Source organism: Phocoena phocoena, chromosome 14 (assembly GCF_963924675.1).
Source record: "Phocoena phocoena chromosome 14, mPhoPho1.1, whole genome shotgun sequence".
Taxonomy (NCBI): Eukaryota; Metazoa; Chordata; class Mammalia; order Artiodactyla; family Phocoenidae; genus Phocoena; species Phocoena phocoena.
Genome location: NC_089232.1, coordinates 60607602 through 60631681, shown reverse-complemented (window position 1 = coordinate 60631681; position 24080 = coordinate 60607602). Strand labels below are relative to the sequence as shown.

Here is a 24080-nt window from a genome sequence, read left to right as displayed (position 1 = left end):
ACATTAGAAAGAATAAGGTATTTCTGTAAGGTAACTAGATGACTTTGTATACACAAGCACAGCTTTCCCACATATTGGAAATAACCAGTTAGAAATGTAATGGAAAAAGAATCCTACTCACAAAAGTAATAAAACCTATAAATTCTTAAGTTTATTCCTAGGTATTTTAAGTACAGGATATCTCTGCTTAAGGAAAGAGAAATCTTAGTTGGAAAAAGTTAAAATGTAAAGATGCAATTATTGCCAAGGCAAATGCGAGTTCAATAAAAAACCCAACTGTGTGTGTTTACATGTGTATATACATGAAATTCTGGAGGGACACACATTAGATTGTTAGTAGAATTTATGTCTAAACAGATTTGTGACAAGGATCGGAGAGGAAGCAGTACTATCTACTTTTTATCTTTCTATATATTTCTTATGTTTTGAATATACAGCTATTCACATTTTATTTATTTTTTATTTTTTATTTTTGCAGTACGCGGGCCTCTCACTGTTGTGGCCTCTCCCGTTGCGGAGCACAGGCTCCGGACGCACAGGCTCAGCAGCCATGGCTCACGGGCCCAGCCGCTCCGCGGCATGTGGGATCTTTCTGGACCGGGGCACGAACCCGCGTCCCCTGCATCGGTAGGCGGACTCTCAACCACTGAGCCACCAGGGAAGCCCTATTTATTTATTTTTTTAATTTTATTTACTTATTTATTTTATTTTTGGCTGCGTTGGGTCTTCATTGCTGTGCGCGGGCTTTCTCTAGTTGTGGCAAGTGGGGGCTACTCTTCATTGCAGTGCGCAGGCTTCTCACCGTGGTGGCTTCTCTTGTTGTGGAGCACGGGCTCTAGGTGCACGGGCTTCAGTAGTCATGGCTCACAGGCTCTAGAGCGCAGGCTCAGTAGTTGTGGCTCACGGGCTTAGATGCTCTGCAGCATGTGGGATCTTCCCGGGCCAGGGCTCGAACCCATGTCCCTTGCATTGGCAGGAGGATTCTTAACCACTGCACCACCAGCCAGGGAAGTCCCTAGCTCTTCTTATTTTAAATAAATCATTTCTTCTGACAAAGACTCTCTCCTTGACAAAACTTTAGTCAGGCTCCTCTAAGTTCTCTCTTCTATTAGACCCAATCTTTGGATTTCCATGGCCATCTTTACGTTGCCCAATTTTATCAAGAATCTTACTAAATAGGGGCTTCCCTGGTGGCGCAGTGGTTGAGAGTCTGCCTGCCAATGCAGCGGACACAGGTGCGAGCCCTGGTCTGGGAAGATCCCACATGCCAAGGAGCAACTAGGCCGGTGAGCCACAGCTACCAAGCCTGCACGTCTGGAGCCCGTGCTCCGCAACAGGAGAGGCCGTGACAGTGAGAGGCCCATGCACCACGATGAAGAGTGGCCCCCACTCGCCGCAACTAGAGAAAGCCCTCACACAGAAACGAAGACCCAATACAGCCATAAATAAATAAATAAATAAATAAATAAATAAAAATTTTTTAAAAAACACAAAAGAATCTTACTAAATCAGTTTAGCAAGAACCCATCACCTTCAATATCTGACCAAGCTCATTATCAATCAAATTCCTCATCCCCACCATCCCCTGGGTGATATCTGATCACCTTGGCCTGCCTTCAGCAAGAATCCTGTAAGGTCAATTTAGTCAGAAACCCCCCTGATCCCTGATGTTCTTCTTAGTAATTTCCATCCACCTACCGCCCCACCCTGCCCCGCAACACACATGCGCACACACACCCTCCTCATTGGCCACATATCCCACGTTTCCTTGTTGTAATCGGGATTGAGCCCAGTTCCATATTAAGGTCTCTTTCCCTCTACTTCAATGGTTCCTGATTAAAATCTGCTTTTACCATTTTAACCACTGTCCAGCTCTGGTTTCCTTTAAAACTGCTAAATATAAAATTTAGACAGTTTCTAAAAATAAAACCTAAATTTAACTCTGAATTCTAAATAAGGACTCAAATTGTTTCTTTTTTGTAGAAAAATTAGTGGTTTCTAGTCAGTGTTTCATGCTCTAAATCTCTTCTCTATTTCACGTTATAGCAAGTTTACAAAAACATTGCTTAAAAAAAATCAATATAAGTAGATTCCTTAACTAGGGAAGTCAAGTTTTGTTAAAACAAGCTTTTATTAACAACTACCTGACTTTCAATTATCATAATACGTTAATTTTCTGATTTAAAAAAAACTAATATAAGGGACTTCCCTGGTGATCCAGTGGTTAAGACTCCGTGCATCCACTGCAGGGGGCACGGGTTCAATCCCTGGTCAGGGAAATAAGATCCCACATGCTGCATGGTGTGGCCAAAAAACAAACAACAAAAAAACTAATATAAAAAATTAGGTCAAAATGTCAAAAGTTACAATCTTTACTCAGTCTGAAAAGCAAACAAAAGAGAACACAAAGTAGGGAAAACAGGGAAGACTCATAGACATATATAAAAAATATTTGATATAAATTAACTCATTTAAGCTTTGAAGTATACTGAATCTAAAAGATCAATAAATTCCTGCTTTCACTTTTCAAAAAAGTCAGTTAACATAACTTAATTTTTCCTGATAACTCAGGGCCATACTACATACATCAATTATTGAACTGTATTGTACAAAACTTCAGTGTTCTCTGATGTGATGTGAAATTCCTACTCCTGGTTCTCTCACTAATCTGTGTAACTTATAAAAGTTATTTAACTGCTCTGAGCCTCAGTTCCATCAACCATAAAATGAAAGAGTTTAACTTTTTTTTTTTTTTCCAGTACGCGGGCCTCTCACTGTTGTGGCCTCTCCCATTGTGGAGCACAGGCTAGGGACACGCAGGCTCAGCGGCCATGGCTCAGGGGCCCAGCCGCTCCGCGGCATGTGGGATCTTCCCAGACCGGGGCACGAACCCGTGTCCCCTGCATCGGCAGGCAGACTCCCAACCACTGCACCACCAGGGAAGCCCGAGTTTAACATTCTTTACTTCTATAAAACCAAAGATGACATGTGTGAAAAACAGAACTGAATAAGTACTGATCCCAAGATGATGAATATTCTTTTTAAAAAAGATTTCTATTTGCTTGCATTCTACTTATTTGCATCCTTTTCATGGGAGACTAATGGTATACAATTGAGTTAATGTTTTCCAAGGCAGTAGTACTTTGGCTAATTTTTAAAAAATTTATTATTGAATCCAAGACAACAGCCACCTTACAAAAGATATCCTCATCCTACAGAATAGTCATCCTCTTCTCTAAAGTTATCTGTATTTTGGTCAGCAGTAAGGCAGCAGGGGAAGGAAAGGGGGCTCTGCATTATTACAGGAGCTCCTTCCTGTAAATGTGAACTCAATTCTAACATCGTCATTATTAACATGTACTGTGATAGGTGCTAGAAAAAAATTGTTTTTTAATTGGGTACAGATGAAGTTGCTAAAGCTCCAAGAGGAAAGGTACTGTCTCTGCTATTGACTGCTATATCCCCAAGCCCCAGAAGTCACTTGCATGTTGCAGATACCCAATAAATATCTGTTAAATTAAGTGAACAGATTCTTAAAAAGGAAACAGTATAAGTTAACACAGCCTAAGTGCCAAATGACACAGCAAGTACAGTTGACCCTTGAACAAAAGGGGGTTAGGGGCATCTCCCCTCCGTGTAGTCGAAAATCCTTGTATAGCTTATAGTTAGCCCTCCATACTGGCAGTTCCTGTATATCCGTGGTTCCTCAGCAGCAGATTCAGCCAACCTCGGATGGTGTAGTACTGTAGTATTTATTGTTGAAAACAATCTGTGTATAAGTGGACCTACACAGTTCAAAGTCGTGTTGTTCAAGGATCAACTGTACTAAAAAAGGAACAACCACTAAAAACTAAGGGTATCTAAAAACTCTTCATGTTGGAAATGGGACTTAAGCTAAATCTGAATAAAGAACCCATAAATCTGAAAGAGTAATACAAACTATGAGGAGGTGGAAGGACATTCCAGGATGCAAACCCTTTTGAGCAATGGTTTAAAGAAAAAAAAAAGAATAAAGAAAAAGTAGACATGGCTTATGCACAAAGCAAGATTACATTATTTTGGTTTGGAAAGACCAAATAGGTAGGAAATATAAACAGCCGAATTATGGAGAGATTTGAAATCTTCTACAGGAAAAAATGAAAAATAAAAAAAGAATGTCTTGAACAAATCAATATTTTTAGAAGCTTGAGAGGCAATATTGTGCAGAATGCCTTGGCCAAAGGAGAGACCAGAGGTAAAAAATCAGGAAGGTCCCTTGCTGCAGTCACCCAGATATGAGGTGATGAGGGTCTCAACCGGGGTAACAACAGTATTAGGAATTAAATAATTGAAAATGGATTTAGGGACTTCCCTGGCAGTCCAATGGTTTAGATTCCAGGCTTCCACTGCAAGGGGCATGGGTTCGATCACTGGTCAGGGAACTAAGATCCTGCGCGCTGCGTGGCGCAAACACAAAATAAATAAATAAAATTTAAAATTAATTAATTAATTAAATGGATTTAAAACTACACAGAGTTTATAAAATCAGATGTGTGGCTGGGATAGTGAAGACAAGAGAGTACAATGTTCAGTGAAAGCTGAATCTAGGTTTTTAGACAAGGTAAACGAGAGGCTGGGTATGGGGAGGAAGGTCAAGTTGGTTTGGGAGAAGGATTTTAGAAAGTACAATTGAGTTTCAAGTGATAAGTCACCCAGGTGAAGATTTTAGCAAGAAATTAGACATGTAGAATTGTAACTGTGTAAAGTACCGGGACTAAGTAAAGATATAATTTTATGAGGCATCTAAATAAAAGCAATCAACTGGAGTGAGAGGACTTAAAGTGTAACTACTGACAGGAATTCCCTGGCGATCCAGTGGTTAGGACACCACACTTTTACTGCCGAGGGTGTAAGTTCAATCTCTGGTCAGGGAACTAAGATCTCACAAGCCACGTGGCATGAAAAAAAAAATAATAATAATAAAATAAAATTATTTTTTTAAAAAGTGTAACTACTGGAAAAAAGAGTAAAATCTGGTGAACAATTATCTGACTGGAGAACGGGAAGCAAGATCGTAAGAGACTGAGAAATGAATAACCCAAAAAAGAGAAAGAGAACAAAGAAGCTGAGAGAGAGAAAGATGAGATTAGTATAAAACTGAAGGGAGTAAATGTGGCCTGTACAGAGAAATGAAAGAGAATAAGGGATAGGGTGACCGTACTAATGGATAAGAGCTAAGAAGGGGGTTCCTTTTGTTGTTACTACTGGTTGGTTGGTTTTTAAACAGGAAAAACTAAAATGGCATTGGCAAAGTGGATATTACCATAGGTATGATGGACTCAGGTCTACCTGAAGTTAAGTATCACTGCTTGATTATAAGCTCCGTGTGAACTGGAACCATATCTGCCTGTTTTCCATGGTGTCTCCAAAGTGTAGGAGGAATGCCAGGTATTCAATAGGTGCCTAGAGTTCCAACCAAAAACCTTGCAAGCAAAAGCATAATTTTTTTTTTAATCCACAACAAATTTTCTATGAGCTTTTGACAACTTTGGTATTTTCATATTTTAGTCTTTTTGTGCTCATTCTCACTTAGTTGGCTAGCTACATGGATCCGAAAGGCTAAACTTTAATTTCTGATGAAAAGATGCAGGCTTAGTGATAAGGAAATCAGAACTTTTCATTCTGAATTCTGGATAAGGGAAGCATTTCTATTTTATTATTTAAAGAAACAGAGTTCAAAAACGTCTGAAATCACAACATAGTGGTAATGTAACTACAAAAAGAAAAGTAGAATACAAAGTAATGATGACTAGATATTTTATTTAAAATTAGATTTATCTTCACAGAAGAACTATTCCATTTGTTATCTACTTAGAAGGAATAAGAACTGTGCATAAAATTTTAAGGTATGGGCTGTAGAAAAGAAGAAAAAATTGTCACATTATCCTGATAATTGTAAAGACTTCTTAGGAAATGATGCCAAAGACACTTCCTGGCAGTCAGTGTTTAACACACAAAGGGAGAAGAAAACAAACCTACAGGCAAAACTACCAAAACCCAAGCACCATTTGCTGCAGCTAACATCAGGCTGCAATTATGAAGCCAGCAGCATCCCTGAAAATGAGCTCTGTCAGAATTACGTGGCAGGGCTCAGGCAACGCTCTAAACAGCAGAATTCAGACACAACTTGCTCTAAAAGGCTCCTTCCAGTGGAAGTCATAGCTAGCAGCAAGAGACAGATACACTGTTCCTCTGTATACCAACATAAAGATGCAGAACCAGTGGATATGGAGGGCTATACCACTTTATGAGGGACTTGAGCATCTGTGGATTTTGGTATCCATGGGGGTGGGGTCCTGGAACCAACACTTTGCAGACACCAAGGGACAACCACTGTACACTACAATGACAAACACTGTAAATATCAAAGAAGTGTAGGACACAAGACTTGCCCTTAAGGACACAATTTAGCTGGGAGACAAGGTATACATACAGAGACACATATTTAATACATATTCATGTAACAATGTAACCTAATACATGATTCATTCAAGAACCATATATTAAGCAACTGCTATATGCAAGTTATTCGGCTGAACCTTAGGGAAATAGGAACACCCTTAAGGTGACTCACAATCTAGTGAGGAAACAAATACGCAAAGTATGAGATAGGTGGTATAATCAAGATACAGTAGAAGTTCTCACCACGAATCCTCTCTTAACCAACCCTATGGATTAACCAGTATTCTCTAGCCCCTTTGTAAAACACTGCTCAAAGCCCAAGGTATATTAAACATTCAAAGCTAGAGTATAGTATTCTGTGTAGTTTACTCATACACACTGGTTGACCAAGAGTCAACTAGATTTCCTCCCAAACCTGTTTACGGCAGCTGCACTTGTTACTTTGATTAGATAATTCAATTAAATATTAAATAAACCAGCAAAATATGGGTATGAAGACAAAGACTGTTGAATGCTTCAGAAAGAAAGACAGTAAAGGAGACACCCTAAAAACTATTGCTGTCAAATTAGATGTGGGGGAAACAACTGTAAAAGACTGGAGAAAGGTCATTAAAAATCTACGGTTTTACACTCACTGTGCTTTACTCAAGGAAAACCAAAACCAGAAATCATTAACAATACATTTTAATTGTAGCTTATTCAAGAATGACAACACGGGCTTCCCTGGTGGCGCAGTGGTTGAGAGTCCACCTGCCGATGCAAGGGACACGGGTTTGTGCCCCGGTCCGGGAAGATCCCACATGCCGCAGAGCGGCTGGGCCTGTGAGCCATGGCCGCTGAGCCTGCGCATCCGGGAGCCTGTGCTCTGCAGCGGGAGAGGCCACAACAGTGAGAGGCCCGTGTACCGCAAAAAAAAAAAAAAAAAAAGACAACACAGAACTCCGATCAGCATTCTAAAAAAACAACAGTGAAGGGTCAGTGGGCCTGGTCTTACGCTGGCAAATGACCGTATGTTTTTATATTTTTAACTTAAATTATTTCAAGTGTCATTTTAACCATCTTTTTGGGTTTACTGACCAACCAGTCTGGACGGCATTGCATAACAAAGTTTCTTTCTTATATATACAAAACTGTTAGGGGAGCATGAAGCTTCACTGTGTCTGGAGATCAGAGAGGTTTCCCAAAGAAAGTAAAATGAATGTTGGAAGATGATTAGAAATTCACCAGACAAGGGAGAGGAAAATATCCAGGCCTGTATGTTGACTCAGAAGCATGAGAGAACAAGAAAAATGTCAAAATATTTCCTTCTACTTACTATGCCCAGGCCCATCACTCAAACTTTTCTCATGGCAAATTATTTAACCTCTCTTCTCATCTATGAATTAGGGAATAATTATGAATACCTTTAATTATGATTTTTTAAATTATGATTTAAAAAGATTATAGGGACTTTCCTGGTGGCGCAGTGGTTAAGAATCCGCCTGCCAATGCAGGGAACACGGGTTCGAGCCCTGATCCAGGAAGATCCCACATGCTGTGGAGCAACTAAGTCTGTGCGCCACAACTACTGAGCCTGCACTCTAGAGCCCGTAAGCCACAACTGCTGAGCCCACGTGCCACAACTACTGAGCCCACATGCCACAACTACTGAAGTCCACGTGTCTAGAGTCCGTGCTCCACAACAAGAGAAGCCACAGCAATGAGAAGCCTGGGCACCACAAAGAAGAGTAGCCCCCGCTCACCTCACCTAGAGAAAGCCCGCACACCGCAACAAAGACCCAATGCAGTCATAAATTAATTAATTAATTAATTTAAAAAAAGATTATACATGTAAAGTGTTTAGCACCGTACCTGGGACATGGCAAGTGCTGAGTAAATAAAACTATTATTATTATTGGAGGGTAAAGAAGAAACGAAAGAGAGAAAACAACAGATAGAGTCTGGGTTCTATTAGTGTGACCAGGGCACCATCTTCCCTCACTGACGGCTTTTTCAAGTTCAGTAAGTATGCTGACCCAGATCCCCAGGCTCCTCCTATTCCCTCCTTTTAGCTTGATAGGAATCCACATTCCTCAGGAGCAGGTTTTAGTTGTGCCTATCATTTAGGCTCCTTAGCTCACTGCTTAACTTTCTCATTTAGGAGGTATAAACAAAAAAACTGAGAACAAGTCCCAGACTGGGCTGTAATTTTCCATCAGGTGAAACTGGTATCACCCTTGTGGAATTTGACATCCTGTTTATTTCTCCTAACTAGATATGCTGGTACTGGATCCAATTTCTGTCACATGTAAATGAGTGCTAATAAAACCTGTGTGTACGGTGATGAAACACTCCCCCCCCCCCGCCCCGCCCTTTCCTTGGATCCCTGTAGTGCAGTTATGCCGAGAACCTATTCACCACACCCAAAATACCTATTCCACCCAACCTTACTCACTATTTCCCAGAGCTCACCTGAATTCCAGGGCTTCTGCTCCCTTATTTTTCTCCCTATCTTATCTCCAGAACAAAATACCTACTCATTTTCCTTTGGCCATACTGCTTCTAACTAACTGTATGACAAATTTTCCTTCTTATGTAACAGTATTTTCTAATATCCCATCATCTTGTTCAGATAGGGTATTTTTATAACAAAAGTTAAACAGCATTAAAGTCTGCCAAAGAAGATGAATTTTTTTTTTTTTTTTTTTTTTTTTTTGCGGTACACGGGCCTCTCACTATTGGGGCCTCTCCCGTCGCGGAGTACAGGCTCTGGACGCGCAGGCTCAGCGGCCATGGCTCATGGGCCCAGCCGCTCCGCGGCATATGGGACCCTCCCAGACCGGGGCACAAACCCGTGTCCCCTGCATGGGCAGGCAGACTCTCAACCACTGCGCCACCAGGGAAGCCCGAAGATGAATTTTATTTCCTCAAATACCTTACTGCATAAGAGCAAATACATGATTGACATATTACTCTGTTCAAATATAGCATATGTAAAGTAGGTGAGCTAAGAATAACCTAATAACTAAAGCACTACACAAAATTTGATATATGATCAATAAACACAAACTATATTAATAAATATATACAGAACTTAATTAGGCTATTCTCAGAGCAAGCTGCAAAAGTCCCAAATTTGCAGACATTTTTTAAAAAGAAATAAACATTTTATTTCAATATTCACTACATAAAAATAAATAAAAGTATTAAAAGAAACTAGAGTGATACATTATTAAACACATTTCAGGAACATAAGTTGCTGAAGACTCTTCCTAGGCCCCTTACAATATAATTGTTTCATTAAATTATTTTACCTGAAGAAAAGCTTGAAATAAATAAGAATTTTCTTTAAATTATGACAGCTATTCAAAGCATACCTAAATAGTTAAGCCATGAACTAGTTTAAGTGATCCATTCAGCATAGTAGCTGCTTACATTCTCTTCACCCTATTAGTAGTGATTTCAGGTAAATATTATAATTCTCTTGTCTACTTCAGATCAGAAGCAGTCATTCAGGGTGAGGGATCAATAAAAGGAGACAATGTGGTATGGAGAACAATGGCCTGGCCTGAGTACTGGGACTCCTGAGTTCTAACCTAAATCTACACCAACTCACAGAGTGATCTAAGACAATTCACTTCCTCTCTCTGGCTCTAAATGATAAAACAAGGGATGAGACTGCTTAAGTTCTAAGGTCCCTCGGGAGGTAAAAATACGATTAGTGTCTATCCCTGTCAGCCTTAAAATTCTACAGTAGTAAGTGCTAAAACGAAGACTACAGAAAATACATCCATTAGGAATTAAGAACAGGTGAATGTGTGCAGTGCAGTTTCTGCCTCCTGTCTGCCTATGTTCCTCTCAACCCCTCTGCTCCTTTCCCTGTCTATTCTTTTCTTCCACCCCCTTTTCAACTTCTCTTTCTTGCCTCAGGTTTCTCTCCCAAACTACAATTTTCCTCTATTATGTCTCCAGGCTGCAATGCCTACAAGTTACTACCACCTACTACTGCCATCTCTGGGCTGCTCCCTGCTTTCACTACTGTCAATTTATTGTCCTTAAATCACTACTAACAGGGCAAAGAGAATGTAAGCAGCTACTATGCCAAATGGATCGCTGAAACTAGTTCATGGCTTCTAAAACATGATTTAAATAAATAATACAATCAAATGCATTCTGTCCCTAGAAATTTCAACCAAGAAGAGCAAACCATTTATTGGACACCTATTATGGGTCATGTACTGTGCATATTTTATCTTTTAAAAACCTTACAACTACTCTGCTTGGTGGGTATGTTATCTACAATTTACAAACAAAAGTGAGGTCCAGGGAATTCCCTGGTGGTCCAGTGGTTAGGACTCCGCGCTTTCACTGCCAAGGGCCTAGGTTCAATCCCTGGTCAGGAACTAAGATCCCCCAAGCAGCGTGGCCAAAAAATAAATAAATAAAAATTTTAAAAGTAAAATAAAATAAATAAAAATGAGGTCCAAAAAAATTATAAATCAGAAGTTATGGAGCGGTCTGACTAGAAGGTCCACACTTTCCACTGTCAAATTATGATGGTCAATAAATTGTTTTATCAAAATGGCGACCAAAGCAAGAAACTCCAAAGATCCCAAGGGCGATTTTATTTCTAATGGCCCAGAATTAAAACTTTCATAAATCAAAAAGTATAAAAAAAAAAGTGTAGCTGACATCAAGTACATAGCAGGCTGACAAAGGGAAACCAGTCCCAATTATTTGGACTTTCAAACATCTTTCAAAGGCTGATTATTAGTAAAAGGGTTTGTTTTAAATTCTGCCTAAATTACCAAGATTTTGGAGAAAAGTTGTAAGTATCCTACCAGTACAAAGAAAAGTAATTTAGATAGTAAATAATATTTAGGGCTATAGGCACATCTCTTGAAAAAGAAATGCTATCAATGATATTTCTCCCCAAATAATTATTGGGGCCATTTTTATTTGTCAGTTTTTGAAAGTAATATAAGAGAATTTAGTTTCTAGTAACGATGCCGTGAAACAACTCTCCTACTGAAAAGAGCTAAAAGTTCTAGATAAAATATTTCTACAATCATCTTAAAAAGCAAAGCTGGGGCTTCCCTGGTGGTGCAGTGGTTGGGAGTCCGCCTGCCGATGCAGGGGACACGGGTTCGTGCCCCGGTCTGGGAAGATCCCACATGCCGCGGAGCGGCTGGGCCCGTGAGCCATGGCCCCTGAGCCTGTGTGTCCGGAGCCTGTGCTCCGCAATGGGAGAGGCCACAACAGTGAGAGGCCCGCGTACCGCAAAAAAGGAAAAAAAAAAAAAAAAAAAAAGCAAAGCTGGTAAGAAAGTAAGGAATTATTTGACCAAAATTGAAGGGAAAATGGGAACCCATGAGGTAAGGGAACAAAAACCACTTTTGCCCTTTGGTGATGACCAATCAGAACAAATCCGAGCTTCAGTTTTGACAGCTTTGCAGGACCCAAAAGGCAAAATGCAAAGACCAGAACCATCCGGAGTATAGAGTCTAATAGGAGATATACATTTAGCTAAGGCCCTAAAGGGCCTATACCCTCAAGGCAAAGGTGAAGCAGAAGTATATTGGCCCACATAAGTATTTACAACCAAAATAGGCGTCAACTATTTGGGTGCTCCACAACTTCAAGCAACGAATTTGCTTTAAAGTGGGTCAGTCTAGGTAATGCCTCTAGAAACCCACCAGAAACAAAGGCAAAACTTTCTGAAGAAGAAACCTTTATTTGAGGCCTGATTTAGTCCTATACTTTTTCAAGGACAGTGAGCAGCACACAGGTATCTATGCATACAAAGAAACAAGTCATCATGAGCAGGAGCCAGCAAAAACAGCAGACCACAGAAAGGGACCTCCAAGACCTCACACATAGGAATAAGAGAGACTCCAACTTCAAAATAACTGGTGACTTCCCTGGTGGCACAGTGGTTAAGAATCCGCCTGCCAATGCAGGGGACACAGGTTCCAGCCCTGGTCCTGGAAGATCCCACATTCCGCGGAGCAACTAAGCCCATGAGCCACAACTACTGAGCCTGTGAGCCACAACTCTAGAGCCCGCGAGCCACAACTACTGAGCCCACCTGCCACAACTACTGAAGCCCGTGTGCCTAGAGCCCATGCTCTGTGACAAGAGAAGCCACCGCAATGAGAAGCCCATGCACCACAACAAAGAGTAGGCCCCCGCTCGCTGCAACTAGAGAAAGCCCGCTCGCAGCAACGAAGACCCAATGCAGCCAAAGATAAATAAATAAATTAATTAAAAACAAAGAAAAAGAAATAACTATACTTACTAGGTTTAAAGAATAAAAGACAACCCTGAAAATATCTTCAGGGAATAGGAAGCTGCTAAGAAAAGATGCAGCAGATGTATAAATGGAACCAAAACTGAAGTTCAACAATAACCAAAATCACAAACTCACTGGATGACCTTAAAACACTAGATTCAAATGTAGAGAAAATTAATGGACTGGATGATAAATCAGAATAAATTATCTGGAATAAAGCCTGTAGTGATAAAAAAAAATGGGAAATATAGAGCAGATAAAGAAGGCCTAAGATACATGTAATCAGAGACCCAAAAGGAAAAGAAAAGAGAATAAGAGGAGAAATCTAAAGAGATAATGACCAAGAATTCTGCAGAACTAATGAGATGTCAATCTAGAGATTCAAGCCTAACAAAGTCCCAAATAAAATAAAAGGAAATCTATACCTTGACACATCATAATGACACTACAGAACACCAAAGTCAAGAGGAAATCTTAAATGTAGCTAATAAAATAAGCTAGAGAACAGTATATAGAACACAGTAAAATCTCCATGTTTGTTGTTTTAAAATAAAAAGGGAAATGATAAGTCACATTAGTGTGACTCTGATTAACTGAGAAGGTTGTAAGGATCAAGGAAGATAATGTATTTGAGAAGTTTTTTAAAAACCATAAAGGTATCTGGAGATTTAAGTGACAGGGCTTGTATGAAACCTATTTCATTCTTGGTCATTTAACCCTTCTCTGGGCTTCACTTTACCTCTAAAAGAAAGTTGTAGGTGATTACTTCCAAAGTTTATTCCAGCTCAAAGATTACTATATCATTATATCTCTCATTCACAGCAGGAGGTGATTCAAACTATAATATTCTACTGCCTAAAAATGCTAGGTACCATCAGAAAGAATAATAGAAAAATAACAGAAATTATATCCCAAATTATATAAAAAGTCATCCATATCTGGAATACAAACACAAGTGTTGAAATCACTAACATACATAATAATAGAAAAGGACAACTAAAGCAATGGTTCTCAATCCTTGCTGTATATTAGAGCCAACAGGAAACTCAAAAGAATACTAATGCCATGGACCCCCTAATTCTTATCTGATTTAAATGATCTGGGGTACAGGCCAGGAAATGAATATCTTTTAAAGTTTCTCAGATTATTCTAAGATTGCAGCTAAAGTTGAAAAACACTGAACTAAAGTGACAAATAGTAGGATATGTTTTAAAAGAGTAGAACCTCTATAATCTTTCCAAAATATAGTTAAAGATAATAAATTGTCAAGAATATGAATAGAATGAAAAACAAACCTGTTTACAAAATTATACCATACCACAATGGGGTTCACCTGTTCCAAGTTAAAAGGAAGTGGTTTAAAAAGGCCAAATAATACCAAAGATTAGTTTTATAGAGTGGTTGGTAAATGTATATAATTTGTTATCCAAAAAGTCATGCAAGGTTAAGACAAACATATTCAGAGAAATTTATATGCTCCAAACAACAGACACATAGTGGATTATAAAGAAAAGCAAGAACATTTCAAGTATACAGTCAATGTTTTTAGGCTGACCGACGGACAGATGAGGCGAGAGGGTGCCGAAGGGCTGGGTCGGGGCGTCCGTCCCAGCCCAGCCCAGCCCTGTGAGTGAACCCCGCCTGTTACGTGCTCTTGAGGGAGCTCACATCCAGCCTGGGCGCCCAGCTCACGTGACAGACGGGTCACACTGCTGGCCACCCCCTCTCTCTCGGCAAGTCCCCTTGGGGGACAGAAAGATGGGCTGTGACCACCCACCAGGCCAGGAGCATGGTGGTCGGCTGCCCGGGGAAGTCCGCTCCTCCAAGGAACCTTGCCTCTGCTCCCCTGGGCCCCAGGGCGGCCCGCCTCGGGCCTGCCTTTCCTGGCCTGAGGGTCCCCGTGGCCTCTCCTGGGCTCCTGTACACTGAGTCCCACCCTGGATCCCACCTGACGGTGCCTCAGGAGGGAACAGGATACCGCAGGGTGGCCCCCACTTCCTCCTGGCCTTCCCTCACTGTGTTCCCCCTCACAGTGGCCCTGATGCTACCTGTCTGGGCGCTCTGAGGGCAGCGGGGAGAGAGACTGATTGCTATGGAATGGCAATAAGTCACTCCTCCATAAATGTCCCTGAGCGCCACAATCAGACCCAGAGCATTAGACTGCAAGGTCCCAGGATGACACTTACATGCTCTCTAGCCTTAGAAGATTTATGACTGAAGATTCTGCTTTTCTCTGGGGACAAGGAGACAAATTGGAGTACAAATTTAACATCATGCACTTGATATCATTTATTTACTCGGCACTTACTTTGTGTTATGTACCAGACTTCTGCTAGATATTTTTAAATATCTCATTTAATTCTCACAAGGTAGTTTATCAGCCTCACCTTACAAATGAGGACACTAAGGTCCTGAGAGGTCAGAATTACGGTAAACATATATTTTTAGCATGAAATAAAATAGTAAGTTTTAAAGCAAAGATTTAAATCCAGGTCTATGCCATGTTGCCTTTCACTGTAATTGTAAATAATAGTTATAATAATAACAAAACATAAACTGTCATTTTAAGTGCTTATTTTGTCCATTTAAATGCTCAGTAGGGCTTCCCTGGTGGCGCAGTGGTTAAGAATCCGCCTGCCGATGCAGGAGACACAGGTTCGAGCCCTGGTCCCGGAAGATCCCACATGCCGCAGAACAACTAAGCCCGTGAGCCACAACTACTGAGCCTGCACTCTAGGGCCCACGAGCCACAACTACTGAAGCCCGCGTGCCTAGAGCCTGTGCTCCACAACAAGAGAAGCCACCACAATGAGAAGCCTGCACTCTACAACGAAGAGTAGCCCCTGCTCATCACAACCAGAGAAAAGCCCGCGTGCAGCAACGAAGACCCAAAAGCAGCCAAAAATTTAAAAAATTTAAAAATAAATAAATGCTCGGTAAACCCCCACAATAGTCCTATGAAGCTGCTCAGTCAAAATAACTGAGGGCTTCCCTGGTGGTGCAGTGGTTGAGAGTCCACCTGCCGATGCCAGGGACACGGCTTCGTGCCCTGGTCCGGGAAGATCCCACATGCCGCGAAGCGGCTGGGCCCGTGAGCCATGGCCACTGAGCCTGTGCATCCGGAGCCTGTGCTCTGCAGCGGGAGAGGCCACAGCAGTGAGAGGCACGCGTACCGCAAAAAAAATAATAATAATTGAGTCATAATTGACTTCCCTTTTTCTCAAATCTCACAACCTATCGTTCGGCATATCTTGCTAGTTCTACCTCCAAAAATGTATTCAGGATCCATTATATTTTGAGTATGTTATCACATGTGAATATTATTCACTTATCGCATCACTATTACCCTAGTTCACCTCTGGCTTGGATTATTAAAATAGCCTCCTAACTAGACTTTGATTTATCTCCCCTTTCTCCCCTCCAAGTCTATTCTGGATCCTTGCAAAGGGTTGCATTTAAAGACGGTGTCACTCTTTTGCTCAAAACATTTCAACAGTTGCCCATCTTGCTGAGGTAAAAATAAAGTCCTTACAATGAGCAAGACCCAGTATCTCTGACATCATTTCTTCCATTCTCCTCCTCTACTCCAGCCACACTTGCCTAAACACTCTGCAAACATTCCGAGCATGTTTCCCCTTCCCCCTACTCTTTCTTCCCTCTGCCTAGAACACTCTTTCCTCAGATGTCATCTTTTCAGGTCTTTGTTTAAATAACACCTTATCAATAGTAAAGCCTTTCTTCCCCACCCCACCCTCTCAAGCGCTCCATATCCTCCTTACCCTACCTTAACATGGCACTTATTACCACCCAACGTCTGATGAATGTATTCATTTATTGCTGCCAGTCTTCCCCCACGATTTAGCTTCATGCAGGTAGGATCTGTTTTAATCGTTATCGTTTCTCCAGTGCCTTAGAACAGGACTTGGTATGAAGTAGGTACTTGAAAACATTTGTTGAATGAAAATATGAACCAATAATGCCAAAACCCAGACTCATAAACATTCCAGTACAGCCTCCATACCATATGCACTAATACTCAATCATATCACCTTTTTTCATGCAATTCAGCATTTCCAGGTAGACAGCAGAGCCTCCTCTACCACACACAAACTTCTAAATCTAGGAACAATACCTTCTATTTTTTACTTACACGCTTCTTTCCCAGAAGTCAGTAATTTTCAAATACTGAGCCTTAGGTTCTCATTACTTCATAAATTCTTTCTTCCTGCTAATCTCCCCATTGACTATTAGCCCTCCTCTCTTATGCTAGCCTAAGAAAATTTAAACCCCTCAAATGATAAACTCTGATTCTACTGCATTTTGTTTGTTCTATCACTCCTATTAGACTGTTTCTTTGAAATCATCTAGCACAATGTCTCATACACAGAAAATTTTCTCAAATGTTATGATTTGTATTCTATCTCCAATTCCTTTCACAAATATAAAGCTCAATAATAACCGTAACCAATCTTTTCCCATGAATTACCTATTCTCATATGAATGGTGGTGGTGAGGCAGGAGGGGGATTGCCAAAAGTAAAAAGAGAATTTCATAATAACCTAGATGGGCAAGGGGGCAAAAAATGTCCAATTTTTTGGCACAATGTGGCCAGTTCCTTACTCCCAAGATCTGAAGGAAGGAGGAAGTGGTGCCGGCAGGCCAGGGAGATGAGAGCTTGGACTGCCTTTCACAACTCTGCCCTGGCAACTTGAAAGAGCAGGACTGACAGGTTCCTGAAGGGACAAATTAGACCTAATCTTAAAGGTATTTTTGTTGACTCTAGTGTTAATGACTTAAGCAAAGATTTAAAAATAAAAGGAGGATACCAACTGACCCAAATTTCATTCATTCAATTCTTATTTCCTACTGTTTTTCTAGAAAAATTCCAATGGGAAAAGAAAAAAAAAAGGACATGGTCAAATTTAATGATGTTGATGTAAAGAAATGATTTTTAAAATATATTTTCAATTATGCTAATAAAAGGGTCAAAGACCACAGATTCCTGTGAACTCTCTCCTTCCAAAATACATACTTGTTCTGTTTAAAAACTATGGCACATTTTCTAAGTTTCTCCATGGATGCTTAATTTAACTGGAGCACAAACCAAAAGATACTGTAAAAATGTAGTACCCTTAATATGATGAGCACCAATGGGAAACCTACCAGAAGTTTAAAATTTGCGATAAATAACCCGGTAAGTAGTATGTGTATATGTGTATACATTGGGGAAAGGCGTAGAGGGGGCATAACTAAAGAGTAACTACAATTACAGGTAAATTGAAAAGTTAAATATGGGGGTTGGGGGGAAAGGAGTTGAGATAGGTTGGAAATTCTCAAATTTCCCAGGTAATGAGGTAAGAATTGTTTGTTTTTGAACAAAGTAGTGTGATTTATCTTACATTCCCTAAACTGGATAAGAAATTAAAATTTAAGCAGCTGTATACAAAAATCATTATGCACAACTGTACAACATTAAAGTTAAAGCCTGCCTTTAATACTTCCGTTAAGTCTGAAATCCACAAGCTCACTTATGGAATGCACTGCTAGTTCATTATGAGAAAAATTACAAATTCTTCCCTGACCACTCCGTCTAAAACAGCTGCCCCTATCACACTCTACACTTGTACCCTGATTTATTTTTCCCATAGCAGCTGCACTGTGGATCAGTATACTATATAGTTGCATTTGCTGACTGTTTGCCTCCCGACTAAAACATAAGCTCTATGAGGGCAGAGGCTTCGTCAGTTTTGTTAATCTCAGGACCTAGAGGCACAGTATAAGCACTCAATAAATATGCTGAATAAATGATGGAAGTGAAGTTCAAAGAGGTTAAAGGATTTCCTCAAGGTCACAGAGCTGGCAGCAACCACAGCTTGTATTATAACCCTTTCTGCTTGCTCCTTCCACGACCACTTCCACTCTACCAAAGCAGCCCGTTCCAGCACATGATTCTATTTCTCCTTTTCTTTTTTTTAAGTGCCAAAGAAAATACATGCTACCCAAAATGGTGACACCGTGGGTAGCATTTTAACTTCAAGTGTTTCACCAACCAAAACTACACTCAGATTTCATAAGCATACAGGATTAGCCAGTAAAACAGAAAGGCACAGCCACTCAGAGTTCTTTAAGTTCTTTGTGAAATTGGTGTATGCCTTGGAAGTGCCTTGGAAGTTTTAAGAACAACCACTGAAACCTACTTACCAATTCAGAAGGGCCTGCAAAATATCAGCCTCACTTTCATTCTTCTAAGAGCCCACGATAGCTTCCTCCCTGGATATACTGGGCTGGCCAAAAAGCTCGTTCGGTTTTCAGTAAAAATAAGAGACACATTTTTCTTTTTCACTAAGAACTTCATTGAACAACGCATTCATTAACTGAACGAACCTTCCAGCCAACCCAATACTTTACCTTGCAGATTATGAAAGGAAATGTAATCAACTTTAAAGCCCCTTTTAGTTCCTTTTAAATTACAAGTCAATCTCACAAAACCTTGAACAGAAAATTAACCCTTAGGAAGCTTCAGATTCTGAGAACTGAAAACCATCCCTGAACCATCATCTGACTGTGAAAATCCACGAAATTCATTCAAAATCCACGAATCTGAAACAGCTAAAAGAAACGCGGGAGGGGGTGAGAGAGAAGGAAGAGAAGAAACATTTACATATATAAAAAGGGAGCCGACATTCCTAGTAACACTTTGGCCCAAGAGCAGCATCTTGCCTAAAGTCAAGGCCCCACGGACACAACTTCTGGTCTTCTTTGATCACCTTCCTTACAGACAGGCGCCAACTGTCAGTACCTTTTACGGGGACCGTCTCTAGACCTAGGATGGGACTCACTAGGACAGGACATGATTTGCTCATCTCGCAAAACTACTGTCAGCCCAATTAGTAAACTGAAAGGGAAGACCTATGATGTGGAATGGCAAGAGCGCTGAAATGAGCCTGAGAGTTAAGAGTGGGAAGGAGCAGATGAAAAGCTGCGGGGAGGGTAAACAACGCATCACGGGCGGGAGTGGGAACCTGGGTCGAGGAAGTGGGGTCGGCGAAAGGCAAAGGTGAAGGGAGGAAGGGGACAAGGTTCTGGGTGGGATGGGCGGGAGCAAAGGGGGAGGGGACGAGAGAGGGCTGAGCGGGGGAGGGGGAAGGGTCCGGGGCGGGGCGGAAGGGAGCGAAGAGGCGGGATGAAGAGGGCCAGGCCGGGAGGGTCTTTACCTGCAGCTCCGCCCGCTCCACTTCCCACTGGGCTCTCTCGACCTCGAAGCGGGCCCACTCGTGCTGCAGGAAGTGCAGGATCCCCGGGAGACTGTACTGGGCTCGGGCCGCCCCCGCCGCAGCCGCCCCGTCGCCGGCCGCGGCAGCCTCCGCCAGAGGCCCGAGACCCTTGGCACCGCCGGCGCCCGGGTGGTTGTTGCTGAAGAAGACGCCGGGACCCGCTTGCTCGTCCATGGCGGCCGCGGGAACCGGGGGAGCTGCCCAGGCGCCCAGCAGCGGAGGCAACTGCAGCGGCCAGCAGCGCCTCCTCCTCCCTCCGCCGCTCCCCGCCCACACCCCAGTCAGCAGGGAGCAGCCGCCTGGGCGCGGGGGCCGACCGAGCCCGGGACGGGCCGGGAAATGGGTCAACTGCGGCGCGCGGGCTTCCCGGGGCTTGCTGGGAAATGTAGTCGCAGGGCGTGGCGCCGGCGAGCGCGGCCCGGGCGGCCTGTGGGGTTGTGATCGGCTGGGGCGGGGCCGCGGCCCTGCCCCAGCCCCAGTCCCGCCCATGCCCGCGGCGGAGGGGGCCGCCCGCCGGCGGGGAGCGTGTGTTTCCTCACTCCAGGGGCAGGGCGCTGGCGGGTGGTGCTGCAGTCTCCCTCGCACGCGGAAGTTCTCGGGCGGCGCTCGCTGTTGCACACACACACACACACACGGAAGTTATCGCGCTGCAATGCCAGCCCGAGCTGCACATCTTTTAGGGCTTCCTGGTAGTTCTGCTAAGAAACAAGCTCAAAGCGAGCTTCGCCAGTCCGGCGCCTGTACCGGGGTTCTCCAGCCAGCACATTCAGACCTCTCCCTTCTGCTCCGACTTGGGTGATTCTCTGACCCTAGACACTCCTGAGTTCTGTACATTTCCGTATCGCTGTCGCTCCTGCCTTTCTTTTACACTTAGGGTTTAATCAAACCTGTTGCCTGATCAGTTTTCACTTAGAAGGAACTCTGATCATCTCTCTCCTGGACTCAACACAGCAGCTTTCTGCTTATTCCAAATTCTGGTTTGTTGACACTTCATCTGAAACACTACTCCGCTGAAGTTCTTTTCCCTTTGTAGTTAATGTTGCAGTAAATCCTGTAAAAGTTTCGGATAGCCAAGGCTTTGTTATTTCAATCTCGTTTTTTCTTATTCCCGAGCAATTTATAGTCATTTCAGCAAATATTTGACTCTAAGTGCTATCTGTCACTGGGGATATAAAGATAAGGGACACTATTCCTGCCATCAAAGGGAGACTGGCAAATATACAGTCAATTCTCACAGTGCCTTAAACTACCTGAAAAAACAAAAGTCCCTTTCTGCTCCCTAGAGCTATCTTAGGTACCCAGGCACTTCTCCCTTTTCACTTGTCGGGTTCCCAGTTTCTTCCACGGTTCACTTGCAAACTGGCGATAGTATTAGCCTACCGAAAGCACACCGAACTCCTTTCTAGTCTTTCACTCTAAATGTTATCCTTCTCCCAAGTCTTTGAAGTTATGTCACTATAAATTCACACTACAGCGATAATGGAAGGAAGGCACCTGAAAAAAACTTAACAAATGAACTTGAAATTAAGCACTTATTTTGTCCCCATAGCAAGTCATTTTGTAACTTTTGTGGGATGGAATTCTGGGATATCAGACCTTATGGCCATGAAAAAAATGTAAAGATATAGGCTGGTGAGTGACATGTCAGGGAAGGACATCCTGTCCCTGTGCTCCCCCCTCCCCCTCTTCCCATTGCTACTTGTGGAAAGGACAGGAAACACATTGTATCTAATCTGGTTGCAAAGATGGCTAGCTCTCTCTCCCAGTTATTCAATGTTTCAGCTTTATGAATTCATTCTTTATTGTAATAAAAGTTTAATCCAGGCCTGACCAAATTCCCTGTGTCGTAAATTATTTTGGCTGTAAGTGTCCTCTGAGATACTACCCAATCCTCTCATTTTACAGTTTAGGAAACTGAAGTCCAAAGAAGTTGAACTTGTTCACAATGAGGCTTTGCGTGAGTGGCACAGTCAAAACTAGAAACCAGAATTCCTGATTGCTAGTTGTGTTAACAGGTTGCCTCCTCTCTTACTTGTCAGATCTATTAGAGTATCAAGGGGACAATAATGCAACAATGGCATATTTTTTCATCTGAAGGATTTAAGTAATCTTACAAGTTTTGAATGTTAAAAGTTTTTTTCCCCCTCTAATAGAAGACATGTCTGACAATTCCTTTAAATACATTTATAACATACTATAAAACATGATTAAATTTAATGGTAACTGTTTAAGAACCCATAACACCTTTAGCTAGATTCACCAAGAAAAAAAGAAAGAGGACTCAAATAAATAAAATCAGAAATGAAAGAGGAGATGTTACAACTGATACCACAGAAATACAAAGAATCATGAGACAATTACAAACAATTATATGTCAACAAACTGGACAACCTAGAAGAAATGGATAAATTCCTAGAAACATACAACCTATTAAGACTGAATCAGGAAGAAATAGAAAATCTGAACCAAGCAATTATTAGTAAGGAGGGTGAATTGGTAATCAAAAACCTCCTAATAAACAAAAGTCCAGGACCAGAGAGCTTCACTGGTGAATTCTACCTAACATTCAAAGAAGAATTAATACCAATCCTTCTCAAACCCTTCCAAAATATTGAAGAGGAGGGAACTCTTCCAAATTCATTTTATGAGTCCAGCATTACTCTGATGCCAAAACCAGACAAGGATGCCACATGAAAAGAAAATTACAGGCCAATATCCCTGATGAACATAGGTGCAAAAATCCTCAACAAAATATTAGCAAAATTCAGTAATACATTAAAAGGATCCTTCACCATGATCAAGTGGGATTTATTCCAGGAATGCAAGGCTGATTGAAAATCTGCAAATCAGTCAATGTGATACATCACATTAACAAAATGAAGAATAAAAATTATATGATCATCTCAATAGATGCAGAAAAAGCATTTGACAAAGTACAACACCCATTTATGATAAAAAACTCTCAACAAAGCAGGTATAGAGGGAATGTACCTCAACATAATAAAGGCCATTTATGACAGACCCACAGCTAACATCATACTAATGGTGAAAAGCTGAAAGCTTTTCCTCTAAGATCAGGAATAAGACAGGATGTTTACTCTTGCTACTGTTATTTAACATAGTATTGGAAGCGCTAGCCAGAGCAATTAAGTAAGAAAAGAAAAGAAAATGCATCCAAAGTGGAAGGGAAGAAGTAAAACTGTCACTCTTTGCAAATGACATAATACTATATCTAGATGCCATCAAAAAAGTTAGTACCAATAAACAAATTCAGTAGTGTTGCAGGATAAAAAAAAAATCAATATTCAAAAATCAGTTGTATCTCTCTATGCCAACAACAAACTATCAGAAAGAGAAATTAAGAAAAGAATCCCATTTACATTTGCATCAAAAAGCATACAATACCTAGGAATAAATTTAACCAAGGAGGTGAAAGACCTGTACACTGAAAACTATAAGATATTAAAGAAAGAAATTGAAGATCATACAAATAAATGGAAAGATATTGCATGCCCATGGATTGGAAGAACTAATATTGTTAAATACTACTCAAAGCAATCTACAGATTCAGCGCAATCCTTATCAAAATTCCATTGGCATTTTTCACAGAAATAGAACAAGTATTCCTAATATTTGTATGACACCACAAAGGACCCTGAATAGTCAAAGCAATCCTAAAAAGAACAAGGCTGGAAGCATTACGCTCCCTGATTTCAAACTCTATTACAAAACTATAGTAATTAAAACAGTATGGTATTGGCATAAATACAGACATAGATCAATAAAACAAAGTAGAGAGCCCAGAAATAAACCCACACATACATGGTCAATTAACTATAACAAAGGAGCCAAGAATATATAATGGGGAAAGATTGTCTCTTTGATAAATAGTGGTGGGAAAACTGGACAGCCACATGCAAAAGAATGAAACTGGACCACTAACTTATACCATACACAAAAATTAACTCAAGAAGGGTTAGACTTGAACAGGAGGCCTGAAACCATAAAACTAGAAGAAACATAAGTGGTAAGCTCCTTTTTTTAAATTAATTTTTATTGGACTATTGTTGATTTACAGTGTTGTGTTGGTTTCT

General features: G+C 41.3%; 1 protein-coding gene across 2 annotated transcripts in view; it reads right to left on the bottom strand.

Annotated features, from left to right (window-relative positions):
• Positions 1–20160, bottom strand: part of STRN (striatin) — a 107150-nt gene extending 86990 nt beyond the window's left edge. The window contains exon 1 of one of the 2 annotated variants that reach the window (XM_065890700.1): positions 19927–20160. In XM_065890700.1, coding sequence (XP_065746772.1) covers positions 19927–20160 — 234 coding nt within the window. The remainder of the gene's footprint in view (positions 1–19926) is intronic. The other variant, XM_065890701.1, reaches the window with a different exon arrangement.
• Positions 20161–24080: the final 3920 nt, after the last annotated feature.